This window comes from Erythrolamprus reginae, chromosome 10, assembly GCF_031021105.1.
Source record: "Erythrolamprus reginae isolate rEryReg1 chromosome 10, rEryReg1.hap1, whole genome shotgun sequence".
Taxonomy (NCBI): domain Eukaryota; kingdom Metazoa; phylum Chordata; class Lepidosauria; order Squamata; family Dipsadidae; genus Erythrolamprus; species Erythrolamprus reginae.
The window spans coordinates 46,564,666-46,580,321 of record NC_091959.1 but is presented as its reverse complement, the minus strand read 5'-3'; the positions used below and the strand labels follow the sequence as shown (position 1 = coordinate 46,580,321).

At 44.1% G+C, this 15,656-nt stretch overlaps 1 protein-coding gene across 1 annotated transcript in view; it reads right to left on the bottom strand.

Moving 5' to 3' along the window:
* The window catches only part of AP1B1 (adaptor related protein complex 1 subunit beta 1), a 33,745-nt gene extending 26,970 nt beyond the window's left edge, over window positions 1-6,775 (bottom strand). Inside the window, 4 exon segments of the mRNA XM_070763049.1 lie at window positions 90-225; window positions 1,052-1,157; window positions 1,264-1,327; window positions 6,692-6,775. Of these exon segments, the coding sequence (XP_070619150.1) occupies window positions 90-225; window positions 1,052-1,157; window positions 1,264-1,300 (279 nt within the window). The 5' untranslated portion in view covers window positions 1,301-1,327; window positions 6,692-6,775.
* Between the last annotated feature and the right edge of the window lie 8,881 nt (window positions 6,776-15,656).

Below are 15,656 nucleotides of genomic sequence, written 5' to 3'. Positions count from 1 at the left end.
AAAGAAGATACGTTTGTCAGTTTCATGATTGACCTCCCACCCTGCTCCCCTCCAGCACCCCCACCCCCAAAAGGCCCAGCCGGACTCACCTTAACGAAGGTGTTGACCGCCATGATGGCCATGTCTGGCTGACTCTTGGCGTAGTTCATCAGATACAGGTAAACTAACTTCTTCAGCTCCAGGTTGTCCGTCTGCATGCAGTTCACCACATCCGGGAAGAGGGCGCTGGGAGGAGAAACCGAAGATGGGTTCGAGTCCCGCCTTAGGCATGAAAAACCAGCTAGGGGACTTTGGGCCAATCACCAGGAGATTGGGAATTCTAGTCCCGCCTTAGGCATGAAAGACAGCTGGGGGACTTTGGGCCAATCACCAGGAGACTGGGAGTTCTAGTCCCGCCTTAGGCATGGAAGCCAATTGGGTGACTTTGGGCCAATCACCAGGAGACTGAGAGTCCTAGTCCCGCCTTAGGCATAAAATCCAGATGGGTGGGACTTTGGGCCAATCACCAGGAGACTGGGAGTTCTAGTCCCGCCTTAGGCATGGAAGCCAATTGGGTGACTTTGGGCCAATCGCCAGGAGACGGTGAGTTCTAGTCCCGCCTTAGGCATAAAATCCAGATGGGTGACACTTTGGGCCAATCACCAGGAGACGGGGAGTTCTAGTCCCGCCTTAGACATGAAAGCCAATTGGGTGACTTTGGGCCAATCACCAGGAGACTGGGAGTTCTAGTCCCGTCTTAGGCATGAAAGACAGCTGGGGGACTTTGGGCCAATCACCAAGAGACAGAGAGTTCTAGTCCCGCCTTAGGCATAAAATCCAGATGGGTGAGACTTTGGGCCAATCACCAGGAGACGGGGAGTTCTAGTCCCGCCTTAGACATGAAAGCCAATTGGGTGACTTTGGGCCAATCACCAGGAGACTGGGAGTTCTAGTCCCGCCTTAGGCATGGAAGCCAATTGGGTGACTTTGGGCCAATCGCCAGGAGACGGTGAGTTCTAGCCCCGCCTTAGGCATGAAAGCCAGCTGACCTCTTCCCAGGAGCTCGGCCTACCTGACATCCTTCCCAACCGTCATGGACGCAATCACCTTCTTCACCGCCTCCTTCTTCTTCTCTTTCTTGTCGCTGTTCAGTTCGGCCTTGAGTTCAAAGATTTCCCCTGGAAAAAGAATTTGGGTTTGCGAATACAGGAGGGTCCTCGACTTAACCCCCAAACGGAGCCCAAAAGGAGGACGAGGGACGACCGGTCCCGGGCACCACGTTACCTTTTTTGGTGGTGGTGAAATACTTGGAGTCGGACATCTTGATGGCTGTTTGGGCTGGTCACCTCTGGAAAAGACAGAGAGATGGTAAGAGGGATTTAAGATGGAAAAAAGAGGTTTTAAGACAGTGGGCAATTCTCAAGGATTAGCAGCAGGGGAGGGGGTCAGTTGAGAAAAAGGGATAATTTAGTTCTTCCGGGCAGGAGGGAGGGAAGGGAGAGAAAATGGGATCAATGGGAGGAAAGGAGAAGGAAGAAGTATGACAATCATTAAGTCTTGTACCACATGATTCTTGACAAATGTATATTTTATTTTATGTACGCTGACAGCATATTTATTTATTTATTTATTTATTTATTTATTCATTCATTCATTCATTCATTCATTCATTCATTCATTCATTCATTCATTCATTATTTAGATTTGTATGCCGCCCCTCTCCGCAGACTTGGAAACACATATGCACCAAGACAAATTCCTTGTGTGTCCAATCACACTTGGCCAATAAAATTCTATTCTATTCTATTCAAGTAAAGTAAAGGAAGAAGGAAAGGGAGAAGTAGGAAGGGAAAGGAAGAAGGAAAGGAGAAGGAAGGGGAAGAGAGGAAAGGAAAGGAAGAAGTAAAGTAAAGGGAGAAGGAAAGGGAGAAGGAAGGGAAAGGAAGAAGGAAAGGAAAGGAAGAAGGAAAGGAAAGGAAGAAGGAAAGGAAAGAGAGGAAAGGAAAGAAAGAAGTAAAGGAAGACGGAAAGGGAGAAGGAAGGAAAAGGAAGAAGGAAGGGAGAAGGAAGAAGGAAAGGAGAAGGAAGGGGAAGAGAGGAAAGGAAAGGAAGAAGTAAAGTAAAGAAGAAGGAAAGGAGAAGGAAGAGAGGAAAGTAAAGGAAGAAGGAAAGGAATAAGGAAAGGGAGAAGGGAAGAGAGGAAAGTAAAGGAAGAAGGAAAGGGAGAAGGAAGAAGGAAGGGAAAGGAAGAAGGAAAGGAAAGGAAGAAGGAAAGGGAAGAGAGGAAAGGAAAGAAAGAAGTAAAGGAAGACGGAAAGGAAAGGAAGAAGGAAAGGAAAGAGAGGAAAGGAAAGAAAAAAGGAAAGGAAGAAGGAAAGGGAGAAGGAAGAAAGGAAAGGAAGAAGGAAAGGGAGAAGGAAGAAGGAAGGGAAAGGAAGAAGGAAAGGAAAGGAAGAAGGAAAGGAAAGAAAGAAGGAAAGGAAGAAGGAAAGGGAGAAGGAAGAGAGAAAGGAAAGGAAGAAGGGAAGGGAAGAGAGGAAAGGAAAGAAAGAAGTAAAGGAAGACGGAAAGGGATAAGGAAGGAAAAGGAAGAAGGAAGGGAAAGGAAGAAGGAAAGGAAAGAAAGAAGGAAAGGGAGAAGGAAGAGAGGAAAGGAAAGGAAGAAGGAAAGGGAAGAGAGGAAAGGAAAGAAAGAAGTAAAGGAAGACGGAAAGGGATAAGGAAGGAAAAGGAAGAAGGAAGGGAAAGGAAGAAGGAAAGGAAAGGAGAAGGAAGGGGAAGAGAGGAAAGGGAGAAGGAAGAGAGGAAAGGAAAGGAAGAAGGAAAGGGAAGAGAGGAAAGGAAAGAAAGAAGTAAAGGAAGACGGAAAGGGATAAGGAAGGAAAAGGAAGAAGGAAAGGAAGGAAGAAGGAAAGGAAAGAAAGAAGGAAAGGAAGAAGGAAAGGGAGAAGGAAGAGAGGAAATGAAAGGAAGAAGGAAAGGGAAGAGAGGAAAGGAAAGAAAGAAGTAAAGGAAGACGGAAAAGGGATAAGGAAGGAAAAGGAAGAAGGAAAGGAAAGGAAGAAGGAAAGGAAAGAAAGAAGGAAAGGAAGAAGGAAAGGAGAAGGAAGAGAGGAAAGGAAAGGAAGAAGGAAAGGAAGAGAGGAAAGGAAAGAAAGAAGTAAAGGAAGACGGAAAGGGATAAGGAAGGAAAAGGAAGAAGGAAGGAAAAGGAAGAAGGAAGGGAAAGGAAGAAGGAAAGGAAAGGAGAAGGAAGGGGAAGAGAGGAAAGGAAAGAAAGAAGTAAAGGAAGACGGAAAGGGATAAGGAAGGAAAAGGAAAAAGGAAGGAAAAGGAAGAAGGAAGGGAAAGGAAGAAGGAAAGGAAAGGAGAAGGAAGGGGAAGAGAGGAAAGGAAAGAAAGAAGTAAAGGAAGACGGAAAGGGATAAGGAAGGAAAAGGAAAAAGGAAGGAAAAGGAAGAAGGAAGGGAAAGGAAGAAGGAAAGGAAAGGAGAAGGAGGGGAAGAGAGGAAAGGAAAGAAAGAAGTAAAGGAAGACGGAAAGGGATAAGGAAGGAAAAGAAAAAGGAAGGAAAAGGAAGAAGGAAGGGAAAGGAAGAAGGAAAGGAAAGGAGAAGGAAGGGGAAGAGAGGAAAGGAAAGAAAGAAGTAAAGGAAAGGGAGAAGGAGAAGGAAGGGAAATGTAGAAGGAAAGGAAAAGAGGAAAGGAAAAGAGGAAAGGAGTCCTTGGAGAGGGGTGGCATACAAATCTAATAAAATAAACAAACAAACAAACAAAACAAACAAACAAACAGGAATGGAATGGAAAGGAAAAGGAAAGGAGGAAAGAAAAGGAAAGGGAAAGGAGAGAAGAATGAAAGGAAAAGAGGAAAGGAAGAAAAGGAATGGAAAGGAAAGGAAAAGGGGAAAGAAAGGAAAAGAGGAAAGGAATGGAGAGGGGGAGGAGAGGAAAGGAGAACGGGAAGGGAAGGGGGGAGGGACGGGTGAAGAGAGGAAAACAAGAGAGGAAAACGCGCACTGGGGAGGTCTTATCTGGGACTTTCCAAAAAACCCGGTTCAGTTCCCTCTGGGGGGCAAAAGCCGCTGGGAGGCCTGAGGCTAATCACGGGAGCAGCTGGTTTTACGGAAGGCGTGGAATTAAATCTCCCAGAAGGTTAAACTGGATAAAACCACCATCCGTCCTGCGGCGCTTACAGTTGTCGTTGCTGTTGTCGTTTTCCTCTGGCGCAAGACCGACCCCTCCAAAACCGACAGGGCGAGGGAGCTTAGGGGAAAAACGCCAGAGGGACCCACCCAAAAGGAAGGAGAATCAGCTCAAAACTTCACAAGAACACGACGCTACCCATGAAGGGAAAGAAATGCGCTCTGTGCATGCTCAGGCGCCCTCTTGGATGCTTCTTTCAAGGATCCGGGGATTTTTTAAAAATTTAATCCTCAATCCAATCCAGGGTATTTTAAACTGGATTAACCTTTTAAACGCGGGGCCTCGTAAACCCATCCGAGGGATTGCGTTCACAAGACCCAAATAAACTCAGGGAGTCCGCGACGCACGATCGCCATTGAGGCCAACGCACCTGCCGTTAAGTGAGACATCGGCTAAGTGAGTTTCGCCTCAGTTTTTTAACCTTCATCGCTAAACAAATTTCGCCTCAGTTTTTTAACCTTCGGCGCTAAATGAATTTCTCCTCAGTTTTTAAACCTTCATCGCTAAGCGAATTTTGCCTCGTTTTGATCCTTCGTCGCGAAGCAAATTTCGCCTCACTTTTTAAACTTTCATCGCTAAATAAATTTCTCCTCAGCTTTTTAACCTTTGTTGCTAAGCGAATTTCGTCTCGTTTTTTTTAACCTTCGTCGCTAAGCGAATCTGAGGCAGCCGTACAAGTCCCTCCCGTTTCTTAAGTGGAATCGTGCTTCACCCTTCAAAGGTCGCAAACGGGAATCGATGTCACGTGAATACATCGCAAATACGAGTCAGTCCCCAATTTAGGACCCGGCGACCGAAGACCACGACCCGGCACCACCATAAGTTCAGTCACAAAACAAACCATGGTTAAGTCGAGGCCTAGCTGCAAAGCCATATACACAGTACACAATACACACACACACACACACACTTCATTCTTTCCAGAGCTACACAAACACACAAACAGGGTCTGGATTATGTAAGGTTTACAGATGTTTTTTTCGCAGTGGGAGGGTGAGGATAATAACAGCTTCTCCCTTCCTTCCTTTTGCCCCACTCCCCATAATTTTGAGGCCTGCTTTGGAGGTTTTACAGTGCAATTTATTTTTAATGGGAGGGGGGTTATTTTATTTTAAGGCTCTTAAATCACCTCAGGCCTTCTAGCCCCCTCCCCATAATTTTGAGGCCTTCCTTGAGAGGCTTGACAGTGCAATGGGTGGTTCTTTTATTTTTAAATGGGAGGGGGGATATTTTATTTTAAGGCCCTTAAACTTCCCCAGGCCTTCCGGACCCCTCCCCATAATTTTGAGGCCTTCCTTGGGGAGGTTTAACAATCGCAATGGGGGGGATTATTCTATTTTTAAAGGGGAGGGGGGTTATAATATTCTAAGGCTCTTAAACTTCCCCAGGCCTTGCAGCCCCCTCCCCATAATTCTGAGTCCTTCCTTGGGAGTTTTTATAGTGCAATGGGGGGGGGGGGTTAATTTTATTTTCAAGTGGGGGCCTTTTTAAACTTCTCCAGGCCTTCCAGCCCCTTCCCCATAATTTGAGGCCTTCCTTGGGAGTTTTTATAGTGCAATGGGGGGGAGGGTATTTTATTTTTAAATGGGAGGAGGGTTATTTTATTTTAAGGCTCTTAAACTTCCCCAGGCCTCCCCTCCCTGTAATTTTGAGGCCTTCTTGGGAGGTTTTACAGTGCAATGGGGGGGGGGTATTTTTAAGCAGGAGGGGGTCTGAAACTTCCCCAGGTCTTCCAGCCCCCTCCCCAAAATTTTGAGCTCATCCGTGGGAGGTTTTACAGTGCAATGGGGGGGGTTATTTTTAAGCAGTTCTATCCATCGCTCCCCCCCCCCACCAGAAAGGAAAGAGAGCTTGCAATTTGAGGAGGGGGCTTCTCTCCCTATTGGAAAGGCCCATAGGATGCACCATGCTTTTTTAATTTTTTTGGGGGGGCTCTTCTGCTTCTACCCCTGCCCCGCCCAAAATAAACAGCCAAAAAAAAAACCCAAGGAAGGGGTCCTGTTAATGCTCTCCCTGCATGTGTTTTCTGGGGGGTGTCTTCTGCTTCTACCCCACCCTGGAAAAAATAAACAGCCCCCCCAAAAAATACCAAGGGGGGGGTCCTGTTAATGCTCCTTCCCTCTCATGACACCCCCATTTAGCAAGACAGACAAAATATGGGGGGGGTGCATCTGGTGAACCCCCACCCCACCCGGAAGAACACCCCCCCCCAGTCCTTTTACCTCAGCAGGTGCAATGCCCCCCTCTCCCCAAAAAAGCAGAGGGGGGGCTTTCCTGCCCCTCCCAAACAGACCCAAGGAGAAATTTGGGAGCGGTGGGGGGGTTCTAGGAAGGCAGGCGAGGAGCCCCCCCCCCCACAAGAATAAGCACTTGCGTTGCAGCTCCAGCTGCCCCCCCCCCCCACTTCTTGCCCCCCCCAAAAAAAATAGACAGGAGGGAAGGAGGGTTCCCCCCCCCCCCATTTCCCCAAAGGCTTCGGGGTTCTCCACCTGGCGTCCCCCCGCAAGTACCTTCCGCGGCAGCTCCGGTTGGCTTCGGCCCGACGGAAGTCTCGGGATCGCGCGCGGACGCCACGCAAGCGCGCTTCCGCGCCGGGAGGAGGAGGAGACCGGAAGGCCGCGAGGGGGCGCGCGCGGGGACGGGGGTAAGGGAGCGCGTGCGCGCACATGGAAGGCATTTGCAGCCCGGAGCCCGCGGGCGCCCGCTGTAAAACAGCCAAGCCGGATTGGGGATCTCTGTCTCTCTCCGTGCTGGGTTCCCATGGATTCCTTCCTTCCTTCCTTCCTTCCTTCCTTCCTTCCTTCCTTCCTTCCTTCCTTCCTTCCTTCCTTCTTCCTTCCTCCCTCCCTTCCTCCCTCCCTCCCTCCCTCCCTCCTCCCTCTGTCCCGCCCTTCCTTCCTTCCCTCCCTCCCTCCCTTCCTTCCTTCCTTCCCTTCCTTCCTTCCTTTCCTTCCTTCCTTCCTTCCTTTCCTTCCTTCCTTCCTTCCTTCCCTTCTTCCTTCCTAGAAGGGCGAAAGGAATATACAGTATATATATCTGTAGATAGGTAGACAGACAGACAGATAAGTAGTCCTTGGTGAGGGCGGCATATAAATCCAATAAATAAATGATTGAATGAATTTATTTATTTATTCATTCATTCATTCATTTATTAATCAAATTTGTATGCCGCCCCCTCTCCGCAGACTCGGGGCGGCTCACAGCAATAATAATACAATGTAAACAAATCTAATATTTAAGTTAATTTAAAACCCCAATTTAGAAACCAATCATACATACTAACATACCAGGCATAAATTTTATAGGCCTAGGGTGAGGGAAAGTCTCAATTCCCCCATGCCTGACGACAGAGGTGGGTTTTAAGGAGCTTACGAAAGGCAAGGAGGGTGGGGGCAACTCTGATATCTGGGGGGAGTTGGTTCCAAAGTGTCGGGGCCGCCAGAGGGAAGGCTCTTCCCCTGGGTGCCGCCAAATGACATTGTTGAATGAATGAATGAATGAATAAGTAATAAATAAATAAATACATACATACGTCTGTCTGCCCGTGTCTATCTATCTATCTATCTATCTATCTATCTATCTATCATCTATCTATTCTATATCATCTATATCTATCTATCTTTCTGTCTATTCATCTTTTTTCCATCCATCCATCCATCCATCCATCCATCCATCTATCATCTATCTATCTATCTATCTATCTATCTATCTATCTATCTATCTATCTATCTATCTATCTATAAGCCCTCCATAATAAGAAAGGAAAAAAATTTGTTAACTAGATCATTTCATAGGAAAGAAAACACCTACTCCATATCTCTATTTATATACATTTCAAAATAATATTTTTTAAAGCAGATGTTGGACTTCTGTCTGAAGTGGTGTAGAGTTTCCTGCCTATGCAGGGGGTTGGACTAGAAGACCTCCAAGGTCCCTTCCAACTCGTTATTGTTATTGTTGTTGTTGTTGTTATTATAAAGTCCAGTTGCCTCTTGAAAAAGCACCTTTGGGACTCCAGCGATGAAGCAACCCTCTGGAGGCAAAACCGTTCTACAGGCGCCCGATCTATGCGTCCAACCCCCTGGAGGAAGCAACCCCTTGCTTAGAGGGACCCCAAATCCAGCATTGCTCTTCCCTACAACTGCACTTATCAGCAGGAAACGCAACCGTGTGTGTGTGTGTGTGTGTGTGTGTGTGTGTCTTTTCCTCTCCTCTCCAAGCCAGCAATGCTGACAAAGGGGTTTTACACCCTCCAAAGAAAAGAGAAGTCAGCCAAAAGCCAGGATCGGTTTTTGCAGCTGCTTCCTCTGAAAACTCCCTTCGCTCGGAAGTCCCCCCTATTTGTCCCCAGATTTGATGGTGCAGCTTTTGAAGGTGACTTTGGGGGGGTATTGAAATACCCCCAGAAGTAAACTTGCATTAATAGAGACATAGAGGATTGACTGCAGAACAAAGACATCCTGGTCCATTTAGTCTCCTGTATTTTATCTTAGGATGGATCTATGTTTATCCCAGGCATGTTTCAATTCAGTGACTGTGGATTCTTCCTTCCTTCCTTCCTTCTCTTTCTTTCCTTCCTTCCTTCTTTCCTTCCTCCCATCCTTCCTCATTCATAGAAACATAGAAGACTGACGGCAGAAAAAGACCTCCTGGTCCATCTAGTCTGCCCTTATATTATTTCCTGTATTTTATCTTAGGATGGATCTATGTTTATCCCAGGCATGTTTCAATCCAGTGACTGTGAATTTGCCAACCACGTCTGCTGGAAGTTTGATCCAAGCATCTACTACTCTTTCAGTGAAATAATATTTTCTCACGTTGCTTTTGATCTTTCCCCCAACTAACCTCAGATTGTGCCCCCTTGTTCTTGGGTTCACTTTCCTATTAAAAAACACTTCCCTGCTGAACCCTATTCAACCCTTTGACATATTTAAATGTTTCGATCATGTCCCCCCTTTCCCTTCTATCCTCCAGACTAGACAGACTGAGTTCATGAAGTCTTTCCTGATACGTTTTATGCTTAATTTGCATTAATAATGATAATGTATTTTGGCCCGGGCAATTCACAGAATCTGCCTATCCAGGAATCATAACCCCAACCTTGACTGGAGAACAAAGGAATGAATATAAAAATCTCGTCTGCTTTTGCTGAGTAATTAACTCAGAAACTTCAATTCTAGGAAAAGAGGATGTAGGAATAAGTAGCTCTGGTCTGAATGTATTTGCAAAAAAATGTTTCTCCAACAGGCACAAAGGAGAACAACAGCTTTTCTGGGAAAGTATTTAAATGTAAAAATAGAGATTTAGCAATGTCTCCGTTCTGTGATTCTCAACCTTGGGCACTTTAAGAGAGGTGGACTTCAATTCCCAGAATTCCCTGAGCCAGCATGTTGATCCAGGAATTCTGGGAGTTGCAGTCCATCTTTCTTAAAACCGGCTGGCTGGGGGATTCTGGGAGTTGAAGTCCATGTTTATTTGATTTAATTTAACTGATTTATAAGTCGCCCCAACTCCTTACGGGACGCTGAGCAGCATACAACAGTTAAAACCATATAATAACATTTTAAAAACCCCAACAATAAATCATCCATCACCATCTTTAGCCGGAGCTAGATGGTAAAGCTTGCTGGCTGAGGGATTCTGGGAGTTGTAGTCCACTCAGAACTCACCTTCTCCTGGTTTGTAGCCAGGTGCCTTAAACATAGAAACATAGAAACATAGAAACATAGAAACATAGAAACATAGAAGTCTGACGGCAGAAAAAGACCTCATGGTCCATCTAGTCTGCCCTTATACTATTTTTTCTGTATTTTATCTTAGGATGGATATATGTTTATCCCAGGCATGTTTAAATTCAGTTACTGTGGATTTATCTACCACGTCTGCTGGAAGTTTGTTCCAAGGATCTACTACTCTTTCAGTAAAATAATATTTTCTCATATTGCCTTTGATCTTTCCCCCAACTAACTTCAGATTGTGACCCCTTGTTCTTGTGTTCACTTTCCTATTAAAAACACTTCCCTCCTGGACCTTATTTAACCCTTTAAATATATTTAAATGTTTCGATCATGTCCCCCCCCTTTTCCTATACAGATTGAGTTCATCAAAAAGAGGGCGGGTAAAATATTTACTGACCCCCTCGCATCCTGGACACAAATTGTTTCAACTCCTACCCTCAAAACGTCGCTACAGAGCACTGCACACCAAGACAACTAGTCACAAAAACAGTTTTTCCCCGAACGCCATCACTCTACTAAACAAATAATTCCCTCAACACTGTTAGACTTTCTACTAAATCTGCACTTCTATTCTACTAGTTTTTCTCATCATTCCTATCACCCATTTCCTCCCATGTTGACTGTATGACTGTAACTTGTTGCGTATACAGTATCCTAAGATTTTTATTAATATTGCTTCTTCATTGCTTATTTGACCCCTATGACAATCATTAAGTGTTGTACCACATGATTCTTGACAAATGTATATTTTATTTTATGTATGTTGAGAGCATATGCACCAAGACAAATTCCTTGTGTGTCCAATCACACTTGGCCAATAAAAATTGTATTCTCTTCTATTCTATTAAGTCTTTCCTGATACATTTTATGCTTAAGACCTTCCACCATTCTTGTAGCTCGTCTTTGGACCCGTTCAATTTTGTCAATATCTTTTTGTAGGTGAGGTCTCCAGAACTGAACACGGTATTATTCCAAATGTGGTCTCACCAGCACTCTGTATAGCAGGATCATAATCTCCCTCTTCCTGCTTGTTATTTATTTATTTATTTATTTATTTATTACTTAGATTTGTATGCCGCCCCTCTCCGAAGACTCGGGGCGGCTCACAACATGTAAAAAACAAATCATAAGCAATCAGATAAATTTAAAATATTTAAATATTTAAAAAACCCCATATGCTAACAGTCACACACACAGACATACCATGCATAAATAAATACCTCTAGCTATGCAGCCAAGCATCCTACTTGCTTTCCCTACCACCTGACTGCACTGTTCACCCATTTTAAATATTAGATTGACACATATACAAACTAAATTTCCAGGTGGCGCAGATTTTATATTATTTTTTTGAATTGTACAATGTTCAACTGACCAGGATATTTCGTTTGAAGCCATATTTTCTTTTATTGTCTGCAAAAGAATCATTTAGGCACCATGACTTTTAAAAATTCTGTTTCATTATTTTATTTTTATCCATTTTATTTGCCACTTTTACTGAATCCGATTATGCTTTAACTTTTTCAATGCTTTTACGGAATACTGGCCAATAAGCGTCATACAGGAATGACTGGCTCCTTTCAATCTCCAGGGAAGCGTTGTGCTAACCATTCTTTTAAGCGTAATTGGAACTTCATTTAAATCAAGCCAAAACAGATTGCAGTTTTGCCTCGCTTTCAGGATCTGGGCACGCCGCTTGGGAGGAAAGTTGAAAACGGCCAGGTTTTTCCCTTGGCAAAGCCGCGATTTGGATGTCCTTCAGCCGTTCGATAAATCAATTCCAATTTTGCAGCGTTGATGTCTTCATCCCTTTTCGGCTTGGCCAAGGAATCACTGCAGAGCAGAGAAACCTACATCTCAGGGAACATTAACCCAATGTATTACCCATTATGACTATAATTGAGCCCAAAGTCCTCAACATAGAATAGAATAGAACAGAATAGAATAGAATAACAGAGTTGGAAGGGACCTTGGAGGTCTTCTAGTCCAACCCCCCTGCTTAGGCAGGAAACCCTACACCACTTCAGACAAATGGTTATCCAACATCTTCTTTAAAACTTCCAGTGTTGGAGCATTCACAACTTCTGGTGGCAAGCTGTTCCACGGATTAATTGTTCTATCAGGAACAATTTTCAGGAAATTTTCTTCTTAATTCTAAGTTGCTTCTCTGCTTGTTTAGTTTCCACCCATCGCTTCTTGTTCTACCCTCAGGTGCTTTGGAGAATAGCTTGACTCCGTCTTCTTTGGGGCAACCCCTGAGATATTGGAAGGCTGCTATCATGTCTCCCCTGGTCCTTCTTTTCATGCCCCAGTTCCTGCAACCGTTCTTCGTATGTTTTAGTTTCCAGTCCCCTAATTGTCTTTGTCGCTCTTCTCTGCACTTTTTCTAGAGTCTCAACATCCTTTTTGCATCGTGGCGACCAAAACTGAATGCCATATTCCAAGTGTATAAAGTGGTATTAACCCTTCACGTGATCTTGATTCTCTCCCTCTGTTAATGCAGCCTAGAACTGTGTTGGCTTTTTTGGCAGCTGCTGCACACGGCTGGCTCCTGTTTAGATGGTTGTCCACTAAGTCTCCAAGATCCCTCTCCCAGTTGCTACTGTTGAGCAAGCTACCACATAACCCCCTCTTAGCAGTAGCGACTGCGAAAGGGACCTCGGAGTCTTGGTGGACAATCAACTAAACGTGAGCCAACAATGTGCAGCAGCAGCTAAAAAAGCCAACACAATCCTAAGCTGCATCAACAGGGGAATACACTCCAAGACCAGGGAAGTCTTAATATCACTCTACTACGCCCTGGTCCGACCACACCTGGAGTACTGTATTCAGTTCTGGTCACCACACTTCAAAAGAGACATTGAAACTCTGGAGAAGGTGCAGAAAAGAGCAACCAAGATGATTAAGGGATTGGAAACCAGGACTTACGAAGAGAGACTGAGGGAACTGGGCATGGACAGCCTAGAGAAAAGGAGGGCCAGAGCGGACATGATAGCAGTCTACAAGTATACGAGGGGATGTCACAGAGAGGAGGGGATCAATTTATTCTCCAGGGCACCAGAGGGCCGGATGAGGAACAACGGCTGGAAGCTGACCAAGGAGAGATTCAACATGGAGATGAGGAGGGACTTCCTGACGGTCAGAGCGATCAACCAATGGAACAACCTACCAGCGGACGTTGTGAGCTCCAACACTCTGGACATTTTTAAGAGAAGATTGAACTGCCACTTGACTGGTGTGCTATAGGGATCCTGCTTGGGCAGGGGGTTGAACTCGATGGCCTTCATGGTCCCTTTCAACTCTAACAATAAATAAATAAATATACTGTACCTGTGCGTTTTGTTTTTTTTGCCTAAATGTAGAACCTGACTTTACAATATGATACATCTCAGTATTGTACTTCCTTAGCCTAAGCTTTAGGCTGTTTCCTCATTCCCCTGGAAAATTTGGAATTGATTGGTTGCTTTGGAGGCCAAATGCAATGCAGAACAATTTTTGAGAAAACTGCAAGTAACTGGCAAAGATTTAAAGGTTTACTGCAGTTTTATTCCAACTCAGCAGACCTCACAAACATAATGCAAGCTTGCTGTGGGGGAGAACTGGAGTGCTGGTTAGCAATACTTTTCCAAACTTAATAATTAATAATAATAATAATAATTTATTGGATTTGTATGCCGCCCCTCTCCGTAGACTCGGGGCGGCTAACAACAATGATAAAAACAGCATGTGACAATCCAATAATAAAACAGCTAAAAACCCTTATTTATAAAAACCAAACATACACACAAACATACCATGCCTAGGGGGAAGGAATATCTCAACTCCCACATGCCTGGCGGTATAAATTAGTCTTGAGTAGTTTACGAAAGACAGGGAGGGTGGGGGCAATTCTAATCTCCGGGGGGAGTTGGTTCCAGAGGGCCGGGCCGCCACAGAGAAGGCTCTTCCCCTGGGGCCCGCCAAACGACATTGTTTAGTCGACGGGACCCAGAGAAGGCCAACTCTGTGGGACCTTATCGGTTGCTGGGATTCGTGCGGTAGCAGGCGGTTCCGGAGGTACTCTGGTCCAATGCCATGTAGGGCTTTAAAGGTCATGACCAACACTTTGAATTGTGACCGGAAACTGATCGGCAGCTAATGCAAGCCACGGAGTGTTGAAGAAACATGGGCGAATATTGGAAGCCCCACGATGGCTCTCGCGGCTGCGTTCTGCACGATCTGAAGTTTCTGAAACATGTCAGAATCCATAACAGGACCCGTCATTTCAATAAACTGTCGATAACAGCGTGTGAAATTTGTAATATTCATGCTGCGAATGACCACTTTTCGGATAACAGATGACCGAATAACGAAATAAGTGCTCAGTTCTGGAGACCTCGCCTACAAAAAGATACGGATCAAATGGAACGGGTCCAAAGGCGGGCTACAAAAATGCTGGAAGGTCTTAAGCATCAAACTGATCAGGAAAGACTCCATGAAGTCAACCTCCATAGTCTGGAGTACAGAAGGGAAAGGGGGGACACGATCGAAACATTTAAATACATTAAAAGGGTTAAATAAGTTTAAGGAGGGAAGTGTTTTTAATAGGAAAGTGAACACAACAACAAGGGGGCACAATCTGAGGAGAGTTTATTTATTTATTTATTATTTAGATTTGTATGCTGCCCCTCTCCGAAGAGTTGGGGAAAAGATCAGAAGCGAAGTGAGAAAATATTATTTTACGGAAAGAGTAGTAGATGCTTGGAACAAACTTCCAGCAGACGTGGTAGATAAATCCACAGTCACTAAATTTAAACATGCCTGGGATAAACATAGATCCATCCTAAGATAAAATACAGGAAATAGTATAAGGGCAGACTAGATGGACCAGGAGGTCTTTTTCTGCTGTCAATCTTCTCTATTTCTAAATAAGCATTTTTCACACCATCTAACTACAGGTAATTCCTTGATTTTGACCCTCGAAAATGTCCAAAGATACTTCACCAGAAGAGCCCTTCACTCCTCCATTCGAAACAGAACACCCTACGAAAATAGACTAACAATACCGGGTCTAGAAAACTTAGAACTGCGACGCCTAAAACACGATCCAAGTATTGCCCACAAGATCATATGCTGCAACATCCTGCCTGTCAATGACTACTTCAGCTTCAACCGCAACAACACAAGAGCACGCAACAGATTCAAACTTAATATTAACCGCTCCAAACTTGACTGTAAAAAATATGACTTAAGCAATCGAGTTGTCGAAGCGTGGAACTCATTACCGGACTCCCCTAACCCCAAACATTTTCCCCTTAGACTATTCACGGTTGACCTCTCCAGGTTCCTAAGAGGTCAGTAAGGTGCACCAGTGCACCAATAAGTGCACCAGTGTGCGTTTCATCCCCTGTCCAATTGTCTCTCCTTTATCTCATATATCTTTTCTTCCTTTCACGTATCTTCTCCTCTATTTTTATATCTTTTCTTCTATCCTTTTCTTTATATATAATACTACATGTCTATTCTCTTCAATATGTATTGGACAAACAATAAATAAAAAAATAAAATAAAATAAAATAAAATAAAATAAAATAAAATAAAATAAAATAAAATAAAATAAAATAAAATAAAATAATAATAAAATAAAATAATAAAATAAAATAAAATAAAGTAAAATAAAGTAAAATAAAATAAAATAAAATAAAATAAAATAATAAAATAAAATAAAATAAATATAAACTTTCGACCATTCAGTTGT